The following is a 23667-nucleotide window of genomic DNA, read 5'->3' on the forward strand; positions in this document are numbered from 1 at the left end:
CATCCAAAAAGCAAAACAAACTCCTCTTTGTTTAATATGCATCTTTTCAGAAAAAAATATATACCAAGAAGAGGTTAAAACAAATTATAAAAGAATGAAGAACTTCAACAGTCTCATAAAGTAAATAAAAACTAGAGTCCATACTAATAAAACTGAAATGAAACCCCTGAACTATTTTAAGACCGTATGACCAAAAAAATCAGGTTGCAAATTACATCAGTCACTATCATAAAGGAAGATGAATCCTGCTGCATACGGTTCTTTGTGACACCAGGCAGAATAATTGCTTTTCTACCTAACTGATGATGTGTTGATTCTAACTTAATCCTCTTCTTATTAGGTTAATCTTTCTGATTGGCTGTTACTATTCTAGAACAACATTAAGATTAAACAAAAAGAGAGAGAGAGAGAGAACAAACTATTGTACCTTTGCAGCTTGTCAACTGCATGTACATTTGCCCCGTTCTCCATCAAAAATTTGACCATTTCTTCTTTGTTCTTCCTGACGGCGAGTAAAAATGGTGTCATGTTATACTGTAAAATAGTAAAAACAGTTGACAATGTACAAAATTACATATAAATTTCAAAACTGAATTTAAAAACTTCACTCTTTCAACTTAAACATACAGTATAAAGTAAATAAAAAGTAGCCCCTTCCTCCTCGCCGCTCTGTGCTCCTTCTCTTTAAAAGGTTCCTCCTTGACCTCATCCAAAGTTTCCCTGTGAAGTCACTCTCTGAAACCCACTTCAGACATTTGCTGGTTCCAAGAACCTTCGCTTCTATTGCAGCGTGTGTCAGGCATTCTCTAGTTACCTTACTGCTCAACTACTACTCCCGACACTCTAAACACTGCTCCAGAGAGAGAACCATTTAGCTGCCGAATCAACTACATTTCTAAGGAGCCACGCTGAGGAGAAAGATACCATACTGTCTGCAACATGCATAACCTATCCAATTACAACTACGACTGATCTCATAAAGCTTGCAGACATTCCAATGGGAATATGACTACTTGCATGTAAAGAAAAAGTTTTTCTTAAACCAACTTATAAATTCTAATTTGAAAAATTCCATCCCACTCTTAGGGATTATTATAAAATATGAAGTAGACTATAAATTAATATAGACTATCTTTAAAATCTTGAAATATTTATCAAAATATACAACAGGAATTGTAAATTCAAATGCTTACAGAGGCAACATAGGTGGCCCGAGTAAGTGAAGGTCACAAGTGAGGACAGCAAACTGGAGAACACACGCCCCACCGAGAAGGGGCCACCTCTGCAGAGCAGACCACACAGGCCTGGGCTCAAGGGGGACCAGATTTGATTCTTTAGGAGAAGTTCTGAAGTGTAGATTTCTGCACAAGTCTCCTAAATTTTAAATGTTGACTCAATGTGTGGAGACAAACTGAACATATCCAGGGCCATGTTTAGTCTATAGCCCACTTGTGTTTTTATGTTTGCTGTGTTTCCAAATAGTTGGGTATAAATCAACTATTTGTATGTAAAACCTTGCCTTTCTTTATAATCATACGTCTTACACACAAAAACACTGGGCCCCAACGTAATAAAAATTGTGATTAAGACTCATAATACCCACTTCAAGAATGTTTCCAATGCCTACTAAAGCTACAATCTACCTGTATCTAATTCTCCCCGATTGTTAATCAAATGGATAATTAGTTCATGAGATGGCTGAAACTAAATTATTAGAACAATTCCAATTTGTTACTAATGTCATGGGTCTTGATGTTTAAAACTGCCATCTTGCATGGTATACTTATATATAATGCAATATAACTCAGCCATAAAAAAGAATGAAATAATGCCATTTGCAGCAACATGGAAGGACCTAGAGATTATCATACTGAGTGAGGTAAGTCAGAAAGTGAAAGAGAAATCCCATAGGATATCACTTAACGTGTGGATTCTAAAAATGCGATACAAATGAACTTATTTACAAAACAGAAATAGACTCACAGACATAGAAAACAAACTGATGGTTACCAAAGGGGAAAGGGGGTGGAAGAGGAATAAATTAGCAGTTTTGGACTAGCAGATACAAATTACTACATATAAAATAGATGAACAACAAAGTCCTACTGTATATACTACAGGGAACTATACTCAATATCCTGTAATAAACCATAATGGAAAAGAATATGTGTGTGTGTGTGTGTGTATATCTGACTAAGAATGTATATATAACTGAATAATATATATAACTGAGTAACTATATATATAACTGAATGAGAATATACATAACTGAGTAAGAATATATATATAACTGAACAACAATATATATATAACTAAGAATGTATATATAACTGAATAAGGATATATATAACTGAATAAGAATATATATATAACTGAATCACTTTGCTGTACACCAGAAACTATCACAACACTGTAAATCAATTAGACTTTAATTTAAAAAAAAAACTGTCATCTTGATTATGCTAGAGCTCAGTGAATCTAACAGATATATTGCAAGAGTCCGTTACACAGCTTTAACCAAAAGAAGGCTCATGATTTCTTATTGCAATCAGAAAAACCCTGTTGACCTAATGACCTGGATGGGAACAAAAGGTGCAAAATCTTTATAAAGGGTCCGACTCTACTTATTGAATCACTCACCACAAGCAAGTTTCTAAGACTGAGTGCCACTGAATGATCAGTGGTTAGAAAGGAAAAGGAGCTATTCTTCCAGGCAATAGATACTGCCAGTAATATTGCCAATAAACTCCTCAGTCACAGAGGAAGAGACGGGTAAAAGTCAGGCTAACATGGCTGGAAAGCAGAGCACTGAAAGCAGTAGCATCTATCAAACCCCCGCTCTTCCAGAGATGTCTTATTTTTGAGATCTGTGAATTTACATGCATTACACGAATCCATTCAATAGTCCTTAACCAAGGGTTGTATCAGAATCTCAGGGAAGTATTTCTAAATACCTGCGTCTAGACCTGAGTACATTTATTCAATCAAAATCTTCAGGGGAGAGCCAGGAGAAAAAGCAGGAGGACCAGCTGCGCCATCACTTGATCCCCACCTACAGCCACAGCCCCGCAGGGGAGCTGCACCAGGCTGAGCGTGGAAGACCCCAAGGTGAAGGTGTACGTGCAGGGCCATGTGGCCACCAGCACAAGTGAATGCCCCTGCTGGCTGTCAAACAGGACCTGACCTCACTTGCCCAGATTCGAGAACCTGGGATCCTGGGGTGCTCAGGGCCTGTGGCTTGCTGCCTCCCCTGCCCAGGTGCAGTCACCCAGCTCCCCCTGCTGGGTACTGGGTTCCTTCCTCCTCCCACCCATCCCCAGGCAGGCACCCAGCCCCTGCCATCACTTCACTCCCCGCAAGCCTTCATCTTCTGTAGGCTCTGAGCCTACCACCCACTCCCAGGCACTTCCTAATGGGAAGTTGTTCCTTCTGGGGTACAAGTGTGGCTGGGAGACAGAGCTCTGCCCTTTCTGTGGGCACTACCTCTAGCCTCTGGCCTTGGCTTTGGAGTTGTTTCCATGATAACAGGGCCTGATGTATTGTATTCAATAAACATATTACTATAAATAAAACACCTATAGCTAGAAAAGACCCTGTATTTCAAATATCTTGTAAATAAAGTCAGTTGAGCTATACCTCGTTTATCGCCTCGATATTTGCATCATAGCGGAGCAGCTCTGCTGCAACTGATGTATTTCCAGCCAAGACGGCGTAATGCAGAGCAGTGTTTTGAAAGTCGTCCGCAAGATTTGGGTCAGCACCCTGTTCCAGCAGGATACTGACACACGCTTCTTTCCGGCATTGTACAGCCTGTTGGTATCGCAGCAAGAAACAGACTGTAAGTGCCAGGCATTCCAAGTTAACATTCCTCAAGTCCCAGCAGTTCATCATATTTAAAACAGGTAAATTCATTTTTATTCTAAGTAATTAAATCAAATCCATCTCACGTGGACACGGTTGGCTGCTACACACCTTGATGAGAGCTGTCTTGCCTTCCTTGTCACGAGCATTCAGATCACAACGCCACCCTATAAGGAGAGTCACCACTGGTGACTGGCCGCTCGTGCAGGCTAAGTGTAGGGCAGTCCTGCGAACGTAAGAGGACTGTTTAGGAAATTAGAGCATACTAGTTCAAAGATACAGTTACTCACGTAATTGTAAACATTCAACAGCATGCTATTCCTACCCCTTTAAAACTAACATTTAGTCTTCTTATCTTAGTTCTTTCTATGGGGAAAGAACAGTATTTATTAGCTCTTATTACTCACCACATTAATGGAAGAACTACCTGTTTGAATAGAAAGGGCATGCCGTTGAGATTCAGCTCAGCTTGGGTCTGACTTCTACTTTAACACTGTCACTTATTAGCTCTCAATTAGCCTGTCTGTGCCTCAATTTCCTCATCAACAAAATGGGCATGAAGTAGTAGTTATCTTACAGGACCCCACTGCGATGCTTAAATGAAAAGCTATGCAAAATGTCTGGCAGTTCCTTGCACAAAATAACAGCTCAATAATTGTTAGGTAATATTATAATTGTTACCATTACTATTTTACAAAGACAACATTTCAATTCAGTAAAATGACAGTATATCTACTTTGCTGCTGCAAGGATGCGAGAGTACACTGTACTTCAACGATTCTAACATGCTCATTGTCTCACACTTCAACATCTCTGACATGGGAAGGCAATTTAAAATTCATGTCTTACAACCTTATTTGGCAGCTCCTCCCAGGCCCGCCCCGCCCTGCCCCGCCGCTGTTACCTGTTGTTCCTGTCTCTGCTGTGCACGAAATTCTTCTTACGTAACAGCAACACCTCCACTGTGTCCAGATCGCCAAGATATGCGGCTTTGTGGAACTTCTTTAGTTCGTGCTTACGGATGGGATACCTAGGCACGGGGTGCTCATGATCCCTGCGCTCTCTCTGACGGGCGCTGAAGCCCACCCAGCTCACAAACTTAGCGAGTCTCTTCTTCATTTGGCTTATCGCCTTCCGACACCGCTCACTTCCCTCCTGGCCTCTTGCCGCCTCCCGATCTCAGCGCTGGCGCTACAGAAGAGCCACAGAGGTCTCGCTTCCACACCTTGGCTGCGAAGCTCAACGGCTTGGAATGTTTCGTCCGGAACAGTCGTAGCCTAGCAACAGCACTGTCCCTCAACTGTCCCTCCAGAGCCAGTGTCCCTGTGAGTGCGCACAGAGGCCCAGAGGCCCGGTGCGCACGTGGGAGCCTAATGCATTTCAAATCTCTCCAATTGCTTGTGGGCCATTTTGGATTCCTTTCAAATGTTGGTGCTAGGTGGCTGAGTGTTTTGGGACATTTCCAGAAGTGAGGCTTGCCCCTGAGAAAGTCATGTTTGTATGCAACTGTGGTTAGAGTGGGGTGGAACCACAGGATGCTGAAGGCCTAGTCCCCCAGAGAGCTCCCCACCAAAAATCTCTATATCTCCTTATCCCTCAGTTTATTCCTTTCCCCATCCCTCTGGGCCCCAGCCAGTCTCCAGGGAACTTAGCAGATGCAAACAGCGGAAAGCTGTTTTCATGGTTTCAGAGACTGTGGCAATATGTATCATTAAGTACAAACTTGAGAAACCAACACACGCTCTCGATGAAATGAGAACGTGTTTCCGCACGCCTGCTGACCCTGCTCTGTGGCTCAGCCTTATGTTTACATGCTTTCTTCACTTTATTTTATTTTTTGCTTTTATTTCCACCAATTAAATCTTGAATCAATCCAAGGCTTATTTGGGAGCATGGTATAACATTTGAGAACTTTTTAACCACATAACTATGAAAACACCATGTCAGTTACTCAGCGAGGCCATGCTGCTGGCTGACCACTGGCAGGAGGAGTGGAAGGCAGGGCAGGCCTCTTCTTCCTGCCTAACTCCATCCTTCCTCCCTCAGCTGGCTAATTATGATTTCTGGCCCTGCCAGGATCAAAACTGCAGGGGGCAGTAGAGTTCCTAAGTGGCTGACACTCCTGGGAGCTGGTCTTGAGTGGACTCAACCTGGCAAGTGTTTTGAAGCTGACTCTCTCAGGGGCATTTCTGGACCCACACCTGCCGTCACCTGCAACTCCCCTGACCTAAGTGAATGTGGTGTTACTAATTTACCCTTTTAATCTATCTTTTCTATTAACATACACTGTTATTTCCTTCGTCTTAAAAAAAAAAAATGCGTTCACCCTCCAGCTGTGGCCCCATCTCTCTGCTCTCCGGCACACACGCCTCCTGCCCCTGCAAAGGAGCTGTTCCCATTTGCTTCCTCTGATTCCTCTCATTTTCCATCCAAGCAAGCATGTCCACTGACTGCAACTGCTCATGACAGGGTCACCCACCACCCACCAGGTGCTGACTCCACGGGGAACTCTGTCCTCTCCTTGCACGGCCCGGCAGCCACACTTCCCACCGCTGCTCTCCCCGACTTCCTCAAGCCCTTTCCTCACGGGGCTTCCCAGGCCTCAGGCTGCTCTGGTTTCCTCCCACGGCCCTGGCCAGTCTTCTCAGTCCCAGCCCCTGAATGCTGGCACACAGCACCCCTGAGGCTGTCTTCTGGCCTCTACTACTTTCTGCTGCTGCCCCCATCAGCCTTAGGGCTTTATGTATTCTCTAGAAGTTGACAACTTCCAAACTGCTATTTCCAATCTAGACCTCCCTCCTGTATTCCAGACTCAAATACCCATTGCCTCTCAACGTCATCTCTTGGAAGTTTAATAGGACTTCTCCTAGGCCGGCCCTCTCATGTTCCTGCCCTCATCAGGGCCTGCCCTCACCTGGTCCTCCCCACTATCTCCTGGGCTTCCCCTCACCTGGGCCTGCCCTTTCCTGGGCCTGCCCTCTCCTGGGCCTGCCCTTTCCTGGGCCTGCCCTCTCCTGGGCCTGCCCTTTCCTCGTCTTGCCCTCTTCCTCCTGGGGAAGTAAGCCAGAAAGAGAAAGAAAAATACAGTATGAGATCGCTCATTTGTGGAATCTTAAAAAAATAAGACAAAATAAATACGAAACAGTAACAGACTCATAGACATAGAGTACAAACTTGTGGTTGCCAAGGGGGTGGGGGGTGGGAAAGGACAGACTGGGAGTTTGAAATTTGCAGATACTGACAGGCATATGCAAAATAGATAAACAAGATTATAAAGCATAGCACAGGGAAATATATACAATATCTTATGGTAGGCTCAGGATGAAAAAGAATGTGACAATATATGTATGTTCATGTGTAAGTGAAAAATTGTGCTCTGCACTGGAAATTGACACAATACTGTAAACTAACTAACTCAATGAAAAAAAGGTTAAAAAAAAAAAAGAGTGCTCCATTCAGAGCTATGGTTACGTGCTGATCTTTCAGGGACAAAGACTAGGTTGGAACTAAATGTACAGACTGGGAGACAAAGGGATTTCAACTACTCTAACCACTTCCTGTTGAATGAAACAGAGAAGCCAAGCCCTCACATTTCAAAGGGTGACAGGGAGTCAGGGGCCCGGTACGCCCTCTCCCACCTAGGCCTGGGTGGGAACAGTGGGCAGCCCCGGCCAAGGCCACAGGCAACAGTAGCCTCGGCTGTGCCCATCTGGACAGACTGGCATGGCCCCACGGGCTCTGGGACTGCAAGCCCCATGGTGGCCATGGGGGTCATTACCATTCTGGGCCTCTGTGACCTCTCTGAACTCACCCCTCCCCAATCCCATCTTTCAGGGAAGGATCTACAAACCCAGCCAGAGGGGATGCAGGACAGTGGGGCAGAGGAGAAAAGTCATTCCAGGCATCTCCCAGCCTCCCTGCAGCCCCACTCTCTGAACCTGAGCCCATGTCAGTGCAGAGACCCCTCCCACCTCTGCCTCCTCACATCAAGAGTGACCTATTCTTTGGAGGATGAGGGTGGGGTCAGACCTCAGTCTCTGGCTGTGACTTTGACATCCAACTGCCTCCTCTCTGCCCCACCCACCCTGCTGCCTGTCACATGGCCCCTCAGGTGCCCCTTCAGTCTCCCACCTGCACTCCTGCCAGGAAGCTCCCTTCCTCCCTTAACCCCTCCAGACTCTCCTGGAGCTAAAGCCTGGACCCACCTCTGCCTCCTGCCTTGGCCAGGCCGGCACTGTTACCCTCCCCCCATTTCAAGGTGAAGAAACTGAGGCTCAGACAGGGTCACAGTGAGGAGGCGGGGGTACCCACCCCTGAACTCACAGACTGACCCCAATCTCATGACCCTGGGGTGACCTGCCCTGCTCAAGGAGAGGGTGCTGGTCGTGTGCCAACCGCTCACACCGGGAGGGGGGGCGCTCCTGGCCCGGGTGAGCGGGGATGCAGCAGAGCTGTCCTGGCCTCAGGAAGCCAGCACCGCCCACCCTGGACTCGCCCCCACGTGAATCCTGGGAAGTTCCTTCTGCCTCTAACTTCAGTTTCCCCATCCCTCCTAAAGCCTCTGGCTGGCCATCGCCCCACGCAGAGCTAGGCCAGCAGGTGGAGAAGGGAGACGGAAGTCTGCACCCCAGTGTCCACCTGGCCTCCTGGTGCCAGCACCTCTGCTCTGCTGTCCGTGCACATGCCGACCTCCTGCCCACAGGGACTCGTTGCTTCTTGTTGCCTGGGCCCAGCAGTGACCCAAGGTCGGTCACTGTTCTGCAGTCCCCTCCTGGTGTTCTTCCTGACAGGCCTTCTAGGCACAGCAGGAGCTGGGCATGGGTGGCCTCCTGGTTAAGAAGGCACCATGAATATCTCCTTTCTTTTCTAATAGAAAGGCAGTGACTTCAAGAAATTGATACTTCCGGGTAATCTAGGAAATAAAAGATAAACCTTCACAAATCCTGTTCCTGGAGTCTCAAGATCCTGGTTAAGATGGGGAAAAAAAGCTTGATAATAAACAATGAATTCAAACCCTAGTTGTACGCTACTTTACAGTATCATGTGCAAACATCTGACTTTCCAGTCTTGGAGTGGCCCATTTGGGACACTAACTGAACCAGGGTCACCATTTTTTTCCACTTTATAAGTTGTTATGCACCTGAATTATGTGTATCCACGACACAAAAGGTAACATGAACATGTAAACAATAATAGTATACTCCAGAAACTGACAAGCGTAACTATACACAAAATATTCAGAACAAAATGACAATGACACCACTACACATTAGCTTGTGGAACCTCAAACTGAGAATATCTAGTGAGTAAACAAATATCAACTAAGCTACGATAAAACAAAGAAAAGTAGTACAGAAATGAATGTCGTAGAAAGAAACAAGAGACAGAAGTTTTAAAAAATCCTCAATTCGTCTCTGAAAAGATTAATAAAGTAGAATAATACTTTCCTACTAAGAAAAAAGAGAAGCACACATAACATATTAACAGGTTAACACTTTAAATCAGCCAGTTTATAAATCTCCGCCATCTGTGACGCCTTCCTGTCTGCCCCTCACCCGCACGTTCAGACAAACTGTTCATGCTGTTACTTCTACCACCGTGTTCTCATACGCCCACTCCTTTCACCCCGGGGGCCCTTCCACACCTCGACTGCACTCCAGCAGCCGCCCCTTCGTTACACTGTCCAAATCTTGCCTTCCTCATTCCCTTTTATACCAATACTAGAGCTCTCTTCAACACAAAGCCAAACACATCAGTCTCACTCACAAAAGCCATCAAAGACGCCTATTTTTTTAAAAGCAGAAAGTCAGCCAACCTCTGACCCTAAGTAAACACAGGAAACAGTCCGCTACACCTTCTCACCTCCCACTCCTGTATCACTGGGTCATCTCCTGCTCCCCGAGGGGACCAGCCAGGTGCTTTCACGATCATGTTCCCCCCAGCCTACAGGACACTTCCCTTGCTTCTGCCTCTCAAATTCCTATTCATAATTCCAGTCTTAGTTTCAATGCCACATCTTCCATGAAAGTACCTCTGATCCATCAGTTACAATAATTCCCTAATTCCCAACAATCCTTTGTCACTCTCACTGTACCTCTTTTGTAAAACACAATTCTACCTGCATTGGAACTTTTAATTTACATTATCTGTCTCCTTCAAGAGACTACAGTTCTTTGGGTGATGACTGTGTTTTAGCCATCTGTGCGTAACCTTTAGGAACTAGGACAGTGTCCTGTAATAAGCAAATACTCCAGAACTCTTAAGTGTACAGTCAGAATTGGATCTGACAGTAAATGGTAATTATGAGACTACTACTGAGAAATTTATCTTCTCTAGAATTCAACGAACTGACTTCTCCAGACACATCACCCACAAATCACTACAGTGACCTTGGGGAAGCATTCTTCCTACGTTTTCCTCAATCTTTCATGTAATGTCTGCAGAAATTACTTTCGTAACAATAAATTGAAAAATAAAAATGCAATAAATGCAACAAACCTAACAGTCAAATTGGCTGAACACATTCTGACACTACAAAAATAGTAGTAAAGGTTTAGCTGAACTAAATATGAAAAAGCCAATCAAGCATTTACAGAAGTTCCAAAAACAGATAATCTACACAGAATTAGGGTAAAGGTATTTAAAGGAATGTGTGGGCTAAGGAGTCCAAGAAATGCGTCAGTGTGTTAAAAGGGTAAAACAATCTAAAAATCACCTACCAAGTGATTCTCTGAACCTCAGAAGGGCTACTGGAAAACATCAAGTCATAGGAAAACAATCCAATTCAAAAGTGGGCAAAGGATTTTAATGGACCCTTCTCCAAAGACATACAAATGGCCAGTAAGGCCAAGAAAAGATGCTCAGCATCACTAATCATTAGGGAAATGCCTATCAAAACTACACTGAGATGCTACCGCACGCCCACTAGGCTGGGCACTATCAAGAAAACAGACTATGACAAGTGTCGGTGAAGACGTAGAGCCTTGCAACCCTTTGTGCACTGCTGGCGAGAATGTCAAATGATACACCACTATGGAAAATGATACGGCAGTTCCTTAAAAAATTAAAAATACAATTACCACTTAATCCAGCAATCCCACTTCTCGGTGTATACCCAGAATTGAAAGCAGGGACTCAAAACATATTTGCACACTCATGTTTCTAACAGTATTATTCATAATAGTCAAAAGGTGGAAGCAACCCACAGATGGATGAATGAATGGATAAACAAAATGTGGTATATACATAAAACGGATTATTATTTAACCTTAAAAATGAATGAAATTCATTTACAAAAATGAACTTATTTACGAAACAGAAAAAGACACACAGACAGAAAACACATTTATGGTTGCCAAGGGGGAAAAGGGGTGGGAAGGGATAAGCTGGGAGTCTGAGACTTGCAGATACTAACTACTCGATAAATAGAATAAATACCAAGATTCTTCTGTAGAGCACAGGGAGCTATATTCGGTATCTTGTAGTCATGTATAATGAAAAAGTATGAAAAATAACCTACCTATGTATATGTATGACTGAAACATTACGCTATATACCAGAAATTGACACAATATTGTAAACTGGCTATCTTTCCATTTAAAACAACAAAAAGGATGAAATTCTGACATGTGCCACAACATGGACCAATCTTGAAGACGTAATACTAAATGTAGTAAGCTAGACAAAAAGGGACAAATGTGGCTTGATTCCACTTATACAAGATACACAGAATAATCAAATTCAGAAAGGAGAATGCTTAACGGGGCTGCGTCGGGAGGAGGGATGGGGAGTAACTGTCTAATGGGCACAGAGTTTCAGTTTGGGAAGCTGACATGGTTCTGGAGATGGATGGTGGTGGATCGCACAACAATGTGAATGTACTTATCGCCACTGAACTGAATACTTAAAAATGGCTACAACAGTGAATTTTATGTTATGTATATTGTACCACAATTTTGTAAGTTCAGTAATTTTTTACTATCAAGGAATGTCATGGAAACTATGTATCTGTGACAAAGACTTAAAATTCTAAACTGTCAAACTTTGCTGCATTGTGCTAAAATTATATAAATTCAACACAGAAAAACTGGCTACTACTTACTGACTAGAAGCCCACTTTGCTGTTGTTCAGCACATTATAGTAATTTTTAGGGTGTTAGTAGGTAACTCATTTATAATAACCAAAACACAAGTACAAAAACATAGCCAAAAAATTCATCAGGATCAGTGAAGAGCACCTAAGTTCCTGTACAATGACCTCTCCTGACAATTAGCAGCACAAAATCACAACGGTTTCTCTCACTTCCTACTAGAAGCCCTTGAAAACTAAGACAAAATTGGGATCACTATTAAAGTGGACAAACTAATTATGCAGGTCAATGTAATTACTATTTAACAGATACAGTTATCATTCAACATTTTTTAAAACGTGGGGTCCACGGAAAAACAAATCGTCAATTATACTCAAGAACTGACGTTCATCTTGATGTGCTCTCTCTGGAAGCTTGCTTTGCAGTCTCTAGGAGGTGAAAGGAACACTTTATATCTCCCATCCATCAATATCTGAATTAACATATTTTAAAGATAAAACCCAAGAAACAACAAAGTTATTAAGAGTGATCTCTGTCATTTAGATGAGACTTGCTCTGTATACAGAAAGCATCACTAGTTGCACTGGAACAGATTCAAAATACCAAATATCACCAATTGTGCCCCACTTTCGCTTCCGTTGTGCCACCACAGTCAATCATGATGTTCTTTAGGCAAAGCAATCAAGTTTACGATTAATCCAAACTTACAGTAAGGGAGTAAAATTCATACTGGGTTATGAGAAAGAGGGATGGGTGGGAATAAAAAGGACATGACAGGTCTATCACGACAGCGTAGTGCACAGCCTCGGGTGTGGCCTCTCCTCAACACACAGCTGCAGGATCCCCTACTCTGCTGAATTCTGGATTCTTACACCCCCTTAACTGATGTTCCAAAGGCTTCTTAATACAAGCTGAAGCTGATCTTCATCTACCCCTTCTATCCAAATCTGCTCCTTTCCCTGAGGTTCCTCACAGGCTCATGTTAAGCTGAAGTTCAGAGTCATCATTAATCCCCTCTCCTTCACCCCGTACCACATTCAAATGATCAGTAAGTTCTCAAATCCACCTCCTCTCACTCCACGACCACTGCCACGCCCAGCTCACGTCCTCACTGAGTCACACCTGTACTACTGCAGTACCCCACAAGTGCTCTCTGCTTCCGGTGTTCCCTCCTCCTTCTCCACCCTCCTCTCATAGATCCTCCTTGGGTCCACAGAGCAGTCTTTATGAAACATAGTATCACATCAGCTCCTTGTTTAGAAACCTTCAGTTGATCCTGTGTGAAATCATAACCAGTCCCAATTCTTCATAGCACGTCTTACAAAATCTTTCCAAATCTGGACCTAACGTCTGTCTCTAGCCTCACCTGCCTATACATGGACAGTTGTGCCCCCGTAGGGCTGCCGGTTCCTCTCCTACAGGCTCGCATTCCTTCACATCCCTGTGCCTTTGCAAATGGCCATCTCACTCCCTGAGAAGACCTCCCGCTTCCCCACTCCCTATCCATGCCACGAGTACTTTTACTTACCCTTTAAAATTAGGTTCACGATATCATCAACAAAGAAATTGCAAGGGAAAAAAGAGATGTCGGGGTAATGCAGAGACTAAAAGAGGGTAAGAGCCTACACAAATGCTCTGTGGAATAGTGTTCCTGGCCTGTTTCACAATCATACGGCTAGAAAAAAACAAGAAGCCAATAGGAACCATTTTTTTAAATTAAAAATAGGACACCCCTAATCTATTCCTAGCTAGGTGACAGTGTTTAAAAGCTGATACGTAACATTTCACAACCACGACGATGGCTACCGTCAAGAAAACAGGAAACAACATATGTTGGTGAGGATGTGGAGAAGCTGAAACCCTGGTGCACTGCCGGTGAGAATGTAAAGTGATGCAGCCATTATGGAAAATGGTACGGTGGTCCCTGAGACAATTAAAAATACAATTACCATTTAACCCAGCAATATCATTTCTCAGTATATATCCCGAAAAATTGAAAGTAAAGACTCAAAAAGTATTTGCACTCATGTTCGTAACAGCGTTATTCACACGAGTCAAAAGGTGGGAGCAACCCAAGTGTCCATGGATGGATGAACGTAAAAACTAAATGTGGTGTATACATAAAATGGAGTGTTACTTAGCTTTAAAAAAATTAATGAAATTCTGTTATGTGCCACAACACGGATAAATCTTGAAGATCTTATGGTTTAAGTGCAGTAAGCTAGAAACAAAGAGGACAAATACTGGGGAGGGTATAGCCCAGTGGTAGAGCGCACGCCTAGCGTACACAAGGTCCTGGGTTCAATCCCCAGGAACTTCTCTAAAAATAAATAAACATACCTAATTACCTATCACCACCAAAAAAAAACAAAAAAACAAAAAAAAAAACCAAACACTGTTCGATTCCTCTTATATGAAGTATCCAGACTAATCAAATGCATAGAGTCTAAAGTAGAATGGTGGTTGCCAGGGGCAGGGAAGAATGGGAGTAATTACCTAATGAGTTTGGGAAGTTCAAAAAGATCTGGAGATGGAAGGTGGTGATGGCTGCAGAACAATGTGAATGTACTTAATGGTAATAAATTTTATTTTACAACAATTGAATAGAAAAAAATTTTTGAAAAACTGATAGGACAAACTGTTGGCGAGAATGAGGAACAACCACAACTCTCATACATCACTGGTGGAACGTGAAATGCCACAATCACTTTGGGAAAATGCCTGCTAATTGCTTACAAAACTGAACCGATGCCTACCCTGCGATATCCCAGCCCCACTCCTTGGCAGTGACTGCAGGGGAAGGAGAGCATTTCCGTACAAGCGTGGTCACAGCAACTGTGCTCGGAATAATCAGAAGCTGGAACTAACCCGGGTGTCAGTCACCAGGAGAACGGCGAAGCGGTGCTGTCTTCCTACAGTTAAACAGCGGGCAGCAGTAACAGGCACAAAGACTGACACGTGCAGTGACAGAGATAAGCCTCAAAACAATTACGCTGAGTGAAAGGAGAATTCTACTAGAGTAGCTACTGAATGATTCCACTGATATGAATGAATAAAACAGGCAAAACTCATCCACAATGGAAAAAAAATCGGAAGTGTGGTTATCTCTGGGGGATGGAAGTGGGGACTGACTGTGAAAGAAAGGACTTCCTGGGTTGAAGGTGATGTTCTCTATTTTGTTGGGGACTAGGGTTACACAGATGTATGCATTTGTTAAAACTCAATAAATGCCACAATTAACACTTGTGCATTGCATATGGTTATTTTACCTCCAAAAAATGCCACAAAGAAAGCAACTCTAGTTAATGACACATGTGATAGAAATACTTACAGATAAAATGTACCCTGTCTGCAACTTACTTTGAGACATAAGAAATTAAGATGGAATGATGAAAACTTACAGTTTTATACATCAAATAAAAAAAGATGGGACTGATGAAATGGATAGGGGGCTAGACAGAAACATGACAAAGCACACAGAGTAAAATCTTACCTCTAGCATTAAAAAAGGCACCATGAATATCTCCTTTCTTTTCAAATAGTTAGGCAGTGACTTCTTGAAGCTGATACTTCTGAGTAATCTAGGAAAAAGGAAATGACAAACCTTCACAGATCTTTTTCATGGAGTCAAGATTCTATTAAGAATGAAAAAAAAAACCCTGGATAATAAAAAATGAATTCAAACCCTAGAAGTATGTTACTTTACAGTATAACATGCAAATATTTGACTTTCTAGTCTTGGAGTGGCCCATTTGGGACTCTAACTGAACAAAGGTCATTCATTTTTTTCTACTTTTTATTTTAAAAGTTGTTTGTGAACCTGAATTATGCATATCCATGACACAAAAGGTAACATGAATATATAAATAGTAATATACACCAGAAATTGACCAGTGTAACTACACACAAAATACTTAGAACAAAATGACAATGAAACCACTACACATTCGCTTGTGGGATCTCAATAAAAATTCATAAACTAAGTTTCTAGGGAGTAAATGAAAAACAGCAATTAAGCTACGATAAAACAAAGAAAAGTAGTACAGAAGAGAATGTCACAGAATCAACAGAGAAACAACAGAGGTTTTTAAAAATCCCCAGTTAGTCTTTGGAAAGACTAATATAGTAGAATAATACTTTCTTACTAAGGAAAAAGAGAAGCACAAATAACACATTAACAGGTTAACAGATCAAAGAAGGAAAATATGTGATCATCTCAATAAATAGAGAAAAAAATCATTTGATAAAATGCAGCACAGCACCCGTTCCTGACAAAAATAAAAACAATATAAAACACTCTAATCCAAACTGGGAATGGAACTTTTGTAATTTAATAAAAAAAAAAAAAGCTGTTAAAATCCTACAATAAAAGCCATATTTAATATAAAATGGTAGACACATTCACTTTTAAATCAGGAACGACAGTGCACACTGTCATTGCCTCTTTTCAGTAAAACCCCAGAGCTCCTAGACCTCTGACAGGAGACTGAGAAAAGCATAAGATTGGAAAGGAAAAAAACTACCATGGTTCTCACAAAATATTACGGTCGTAATAAAAATCTAGACACTATTTGAATGAAAAAATACTTCAGCCTCGTTGCTAGATATAAAACAACATGCTAAACTTAGTAACATGCACCAAAAGTAATCAGTAAAAAATGTCATTTCAAAAAATTTTCTTTAGAATGTTAACAAGAAGTTTAAGTATCTGGGAACAAATTTAAGAAAATATGCAAGAGACAAGTAAGATGTTATATTAAGTGACAAAACCTCACCAAAGAGCACAAAGGGCATTTTTAAAAGGCAACCATGGTGCTGGATGTGAAAACAATACCATAAAATGTCAATTCTCCTGGAATGAATCTATAAATTCAATGCATTTCTTCATCAAAATCCTAGAAAAAGTATTATTTATAAAGGTATGTGACAATGTGATTCCTAAACTGATATGAAATAGTAAGAGGCCAAGAACAGCCAAAGGGTTTCAAAGAAAAAGAATGACGAGGGAAGAATTTTCTTTCAACTAGTAAATCTTATTCTAAAGCTGTTTTCATTAAAATCTGTGGTATTAGTATAAGGAAAGAAAAATGACCAAAAAAGAGAGAACAGAATCCGCAGAAACACCTACGTATATTTGGGAGTTTGGTGTATGGCATTAAAAATAAGGGAAGAAAGGACAAAATGACACGTGGATCATCAGTCATCCACATGGAAATAATATATAAATCCCTCTCTTGGTCTGTTTACAAAAATAAATTCCAGGTAAAATGTAAAAAACCAAACTATAAAACTCATGTAAGAGGATATCCTTTATGCCATTAAAGTAGGAATGGAAATAAAAGTCACACACACAAAAACTTAACTTTAAAGGAAAATACTGATAATTAAAATGGAAATCACTGAAAACGAATTTAAAAAATATGCCATAACAGCATGGAAGGAGGCACCTCCAACATAAAAGAGCACTTAGCATCAGAAACCCAGAAATAACAAGAACTTTGAGAAATCAGTACAAAGGGCAAATCCTCACTAGGAAAACGGGCCAGTGATGTGAACAGATAGTTCAGGGACAAGAAAACCCAAAGTGTCATTGAACACATGGAAAGCGACGAAGAGTCACGAGTGATCAATGAGAACCATCAGAACTGGCAGAAATTAAGAGTCTAAAACAACAAGGCTACGTGTCATGCTCTATCAAATAAAAAAAGACGTAAGACGTCTAAATATTAGGAACATGCAAGGATGTGGAAAAACAGCAAACTAAAAACACGGATGAGGAGAATGGAAACTAAGAAATCAACTTGGCAAAAACCAATGGAATTAAGCTACTCTATTGTCTAAAGAATCCCACTTCCCGGGGATATTAAGGCACATTACTTAGAGAAACCTCACCTGAGTACCTAGGAGATACGCACAAAGATGTCCCATGGAGCAGTCTGTAACGGCCAAGGACTGCAGACAATCGGAACGTCCACGAATAGGGAAATACATGAACTGTGGCGGGTCAGTCAGTAGACTGCTTTTATTTATTTACTTTTTTTATTGAAGTATAGTCAGTGTACAATGTTGTGGTCAGTCAATAGACTACTGTATAAAGGTTAAAATGAATGAACTAGATCTATACATATAAAGATAGATAAAAATTAATAAAAAAACAATTTGCATTTGGATACATACAGTATATCATTAATACAAGTTTTTAAAATATATAAAACTGTATCTTGTGTTCCTTAGGTAAATGCACATATAGGAAAAATAAACATGGATGGGAAGGAGAAACTGCCCATCTTCACGTGGGTGATAAGCTCAGGGGGACATAACAGGTAATGGGTGCTTTATTTCTAAAACAAACAACAAAACAACAAACATAGAAGCCAGTACAGCAGAGTGTTCACATTTATAAAATTGGGTTGGTGGGTATACATGTACCTGATGTTCTGTACATTTCTATACATTTGAAATATTTCATAATTAAAAATTTTTAAGTGTGTGGGCAGTTCAGGAGGTGGATGTGGAAAACGCAGGTTACCGTTTCATGAGTACTGACAGCAGAGGAAAGGAGACCTGATGGAGGCTTAAAAACAAATTTTAAACAGGGAATGTGCTACCTCTTCTCCTAGACTAGAGTTCATGTGTATATGCGTATACACACAGGTACGCGCGTATGTGTGCGCACATTCATTTTCATTTGGAAACAGGAGAATACGAGGAAAAGAGGATCCAGGCAATGCCTGCGCTAAGGCTCCTGGCTGCCATTCAGCCTGTAGGTCCCAGCACAGCAGGACCATGTGACATCAGTGCCTGCAAGTTAGAGTGTGTTTTGTTCTTAGTATTTTTATGGTATTCCTTTTTCTACATTTATCAAGTTGGCTATAATGGCTGTGAACCTTGACTAATAACAATGATGGACACGTGCTGTTTCTGATTTTACTGGAATAAACAAAGAAGAACTTTATCACAGCAATGGAGCCCATGCACCATGGAGTCAGACTGTCTGGGTTTAATCTCAGGTGCTAGCACTTACCAGGTATAAACTTAAGCAGATAATTTAATATGAGTCTCCCTTTGCTCATTTATACAATGGTGAATGATTAAGGGAAGTTGACTCTTGCCTCCTCTACACCATTGGTCTCACCTGAATGCTTTCTTCCAGGTGGCAGCACTCCAGGCCTGGCAGCATCTCTATAACCCGGTTGGGGCTGAACGGACACAACAGCTCAGTGAACTGCTCTGCGACACACGGAGACGTTTGCAGCAATTCTTGATTTACAACGACATCTTCTCTAAAACAAAAAGCATTATGTAATCACATCTATAATTAAAGCTACAGGTAAAAAGTACGTTACCAAGACTGCTTTTTGGCCAGGTAAAACTGCAAATTACATCAGAGACCTTCTAAAGCATGGTATTTCTCATTTAAGTGGAAAAACAATCTTCAGTAACAATATTCAGCGGTGGCGCCTCTAAGTCATACTCACACTACAGGGTTAACTTTCTATAAATTGAATCTAATGGTATAGTTCCCTTGCGTAAAACACTTAGTAATTCTCCAGCACACAGAAGATTCAGTATATTATTTCTTAGCTTTACATATTAAACTGTTCACTGTAAGCCCCCAAACCCTATTTTCCAGTCTCTATACTTCTAACTCTTCCCCCCGACATATTTATAGCTTCATCTTCTGCTGTCGCCCCCACGTCATCCTCTGAAAATGCATGACGCTTTGTGCCTTTAAGTCTCTGCACACCCAGGACCCTTTATCTAGAACTCCTGCCCAATTCTCTGCCTAGACAACTGATACCAATTATTTAAGCCCAGTTCGTGCGTATCTAGGAACTCCTGTCTGACTCTCTCACACAGTCGATCCCTCTCTCCTCTTGTTCCTGCAGCACTTTTTTACTATGTCTGGTGTAGAGCTTTTAACACTGTACTGTGCTTATACAAGTGCTTCTCAGCTCCTATGAAAAAATTAAAGAAAACAATGTACACTTATCTGTGCCCCCCAGAGACTACCATACTGTGGGAGGTGGGGGGTGGGGGGCACAGTAGTGGGAAAATGAAGCGTGTCAGTGAATGAACTCCGCATCTCTGTCTCTTATGCCAGCTGCCTCCCACTCACTGCTGTGGTTTCCATCCTGTGTACGTGTCTCCTACTACTATTACTGCCACGTGGGGACCCTGGGTTGTGCTACATGTCCCTGTCACCGTCCTGTTCCCTATCTCTACCACTCAGTGGCCATAAAGGTAGTGAGCAAAGCACTCTCCCAGCAGTGCCGTGGTGGTGACGAGTGGAATACTAGCTGCATGATACATACAGTACTTCCAACTGAGCATCTCAGTATTCAACATTAATACAGCTATATTCCAATTAAGATTTTCCAAGAAAAATTCTAGTCATCATTAACACAATGTGAGGATGACAGAAGTCTGAATAAATTACATGAAACCCAAAGAGAATACCGTTGCAGCTACTACAGCAGAAGATATGGGGTGGGGGCTTCTGTGGTTATGATGTCTAGGGTGAGTGCAAAATTTACCTGAAGTTTTTTAAGGACTGTTTCAATCTGTTTAGAAAAGTGAGTAGCAACCAGCTCTGCAGCTTTACCAGGCTTCAGGGACACAAGTTCCTGGAATGAAAGGCAAAGATAAAATGCTCTTTAACATTAAATTTAAATAGAATTTCCACAGATGTGAAGCATGATCACCTCCTTCAAAATTTTCATGGGCTTCTACACTGCCTTTCAGGAGACCTCAACACAGGGCCTCAATTTTAATTAAAGGCATATTTAGCAAAATTTTAAAAGTACCATGTGAAAAACCTGATTTTGATATAAAAGGTATAATTCAGAATTCGTAGAAAATGAAAGCACTAAACATTCAGGACTTAGGTGACGACACCTACAGGATGAAAAGGAAAAAACACCTCCCCAAACTCCCCTCAGGGAATTTCATCCTTGATCTTAGAGCCCTAACTTTAAAGAAATGAAAAAAAGGAATATAGCTGCAATTTCTCTGGCTAAGAATTCTGAAATTTTACTTCTGATGCCTGGTGGATTTTGAAATCAGAAGTGTCTTAAGAAAGGAACTTAAGGTCATAACTCTAAGAGGTTGACCGCTCTTGGTAAGGCCAATTTCTGTTGAATCTAAGACCTCCAATCTGCCCTCTCTTTGAACCTTCCTCAGTACCACTGGCTCTTCTTTTCTTCTTGAAACTCTTTTCGTGCTTGGTTTCTGTGACCCTGTTACACCTTTTCAATTGCATTTTCTATTGCTAAAATGCAAAGATTGGCTACAGATCAACATATTATATTGCCAAATAAAAATAAGTTATTATGACTGCAAAATTTATGATATATCTAGTAATTTTATGATAGTATTTGTAGATGAATAATAATTAGCTGATAGAAATAACTAGTTTATACCACTTTATACATCTCAAAACAGAGAAGGTAGTATCACAAATAAAAAAGAAAATGTTACTACTGATCTTCAGACATTAAGAAGAAACTATTATGAATTAATGTTGAGAATCTGAATGGGTAAATTCCTGGAAAAGTATAATTTACTAAGCTGATGTAAGAAATGGAAAAGCTGCGCTGATTTTTAACCACTAAAGAAGTTGAATAAATAGTCAAAAATCTTCCCATATGGAACACTCTAGGCCCAAATAGCTTCACTCTAAGTCCTAGCAATCATTTAAGGGAGAACTATTCCCAACATTAAATCTCATAAAGAACAGAAAAGAGGGAAACTTCCTCAGCTCACTGTATAAGGCTAACAAAATTCTGATACCTAAACCCAACAGAAGATAAGAAAGAAAAGGAAAATCACAGATCAATCTTATCGTGAACACTGATACAAACAAACATCCTAAATAAAAACAAAACACAAAATGTATAAAAAGGATAATATACTAGGATCAAGTTACGGTTATCCAGAGTTCAAGGGTGCTTTAACATCAATAAAATTTATAACGACAACATAACGCCATTTGCAGCAACATGGATGCTCCTGGAGAATGTCATTCTAAGTGAAGTAAGCCAGAAAGAGAAAGAAAAATACCATATGAGATTGCTCATATGTGGAATCTAAAAAACAAAAACAAAAACGAACAAACAAACAAAAGCAAAGCGTAAATACAGGACAGAAATAGACTCATAGACAGAGAATACAGACTTGTGGTTGCCAGGGGGGTGGAGGGTGGGAAGGGATAGACTGGGATTTCAAAATTGTACAATAGATAAACAAGATTACACTGTATAGCACAGGGAAATATACACAAAATGTTACGATAATTCACAGAGAAAAAAATGAGACAATGAGTGTGTATATGTCCATGAATGACTGAAAAATTGTGAACACTGGAATTTGACACATTGTAAAATGATTATGAATCAATAAAAAATGTTTAAAAAAATTTATAACGAAAATATAAGGGAGAAAAGGTAATAAAATTTATTCTTGAGAAAAACTGTTAGCATACTAGAAATAAAAGCCTTCCATAAAAATTTTATTGTAAATATTGCACACGTTAGAAATAAAAAATTTTTAATTAACAATAGCACTACTGTGCTAAAAAAATATACAGTTGTGACAGTAAATCTAACAATCTAGAGATGAAAAATCTCTACAGAGAAAATTTAAAAACTTTATAGAAAGACAACTGAATAAAGGGTTATGCCAAATGGTCACTAAAAAGAAGACTCATGATGTAAAGATGTCAATTTAAACTGACATTGAATGACAGATTCAGTGCAACCCCTATTAGAATCAGAAGGTTAAAAACGTTTGGGGTGGAATTTGACAAGTTGATTCTAAAGTGTATTTGGAAGTATCAAAGGTCAAGAATAGTCAATACTCTCTTAAAGATATCAATAAAGTAACAATATTTAGGACAGTGTGGTACTGATGTAGAGACGAAGATCAATCAAACAGAAGAGGGCCCAGAAAAACAGACCAAGCATATAGACCCTTGCTACACTCATGGTAAGGCCACACTGCTGAGCATGGGGAAAGGCAACCTTTCAAAATAACTGCTGCTGGGAGAGCTAGGCATCCATATTTTTTAAAATTAGATGACTCTCCACCTCAAACCATACACAAAAACTGCTTTCAGATGGATGTAAGATTTAAAGATGGAAAAAAAAAACTTCTAGATAATAATATAGGAGTACTTTTCCTTTGATATGGAAAGAAAAAATTATTTTGACTACTTGAGAAAAAAAAAAGTTTTTATTAAAAAAGAACCATAGAAAAAAGCCAGAGAGAATATTTACAACAGGTATCACTGACAAAAAGACTTAACATCCAGCTACATAAAGAACTCCTACAGATCAGTTAAGACAAGAGACATTCTACCAGAAAAATGAGCAGAAGACTTGAACAAGCACAGAAAGGAAATTTAAATGGCCAACAAACATAACAAGGCCACCAATCTCATGAATAATTAAGAATACATAAACTTAAAACATAATGAAATATTACACATACACTAGATTGACAAAATTTTAAAATCCAGCAAGAATACACAGCTAATGGCAAGGGGAGGAGGGTTGCCCTGGGGAAGCCTTTGGATTTGCCCCAGGCTTCCCTGTCTCCCCAACACCTGGCTTGTGGGCACCCTTTGCTGTCCCCGGTGGCAGGACACATATTTCCCAGTTTACTTAGTGGGGGTTGGTAAGATGAGGTCAGCTGGTACTGGTCAGGTGACCCCCGC

General features: G+C 40.8%; 1 protein-coding gene across 9 annotated transcripts in view; it reads right to left on the reverse strand.

Annotated features, from left to right (window-relative positions):
- LOC135319843 (coiled-coil domain-containing protein 144A-like) overlaps positions 1–20578 on the reverse strand; it is a 71637-nt gene extending 51059 nt beyond the window's left edge. For 7 of the 9 annotated variants that reach the window (XM_064481751.1, XM_064481753.1, XM_064481750.1 and 4 more), the window contains exons 1-7: positions 20489–20578; positions 19087–19234; positions 15445–15532; positions 4766–6911; positions 3973–4087; positions 3637–3810; positions 428–534 (exon numbers count right to left, since the gene is read on the reverse strand). In XM_064481751.1, coding sequence (XP_064337821.1) covers positions 428–534; positions 3637–3810; positions 3973–4087; positions 4766–4980 — 611 coding nt within the window. In that variant the 5' untranslated portion in view covers positions 4981–6911; positions 15445–15532; positions 19087–19234; positions 20489–20578. Of the gene's footprint in view, positions 1–427; positions 535–3636; positions 3811–3972; positions 4088–4765; positions 6912–14707; positions 14864–15444; positions 15533–19086; positions 19235–20488 lie in introns of all 9 variants that reach the window. The other 2 variants (XM_064481745.1, XM_064481746.1) reach the window with 2 other exon arrangements.
- Positions 20579–23667: the final 3089 nt, after the last annotated feature.

This window comes from Camelus dromedarius, chromosome 33, assembly GCF_036321535.1.
Source record: "Camelus dromedarius isolate mCamDro1 chromosome 33, mCamDro1.pat, whole genome shotgun sequence".
Classification (NCBI taxonomy): Eukaryota; Metazoa; Chordata; class Mammalia; order Artiodactyla; family Camelidae; genus Camelus; species Camelus dromedarius.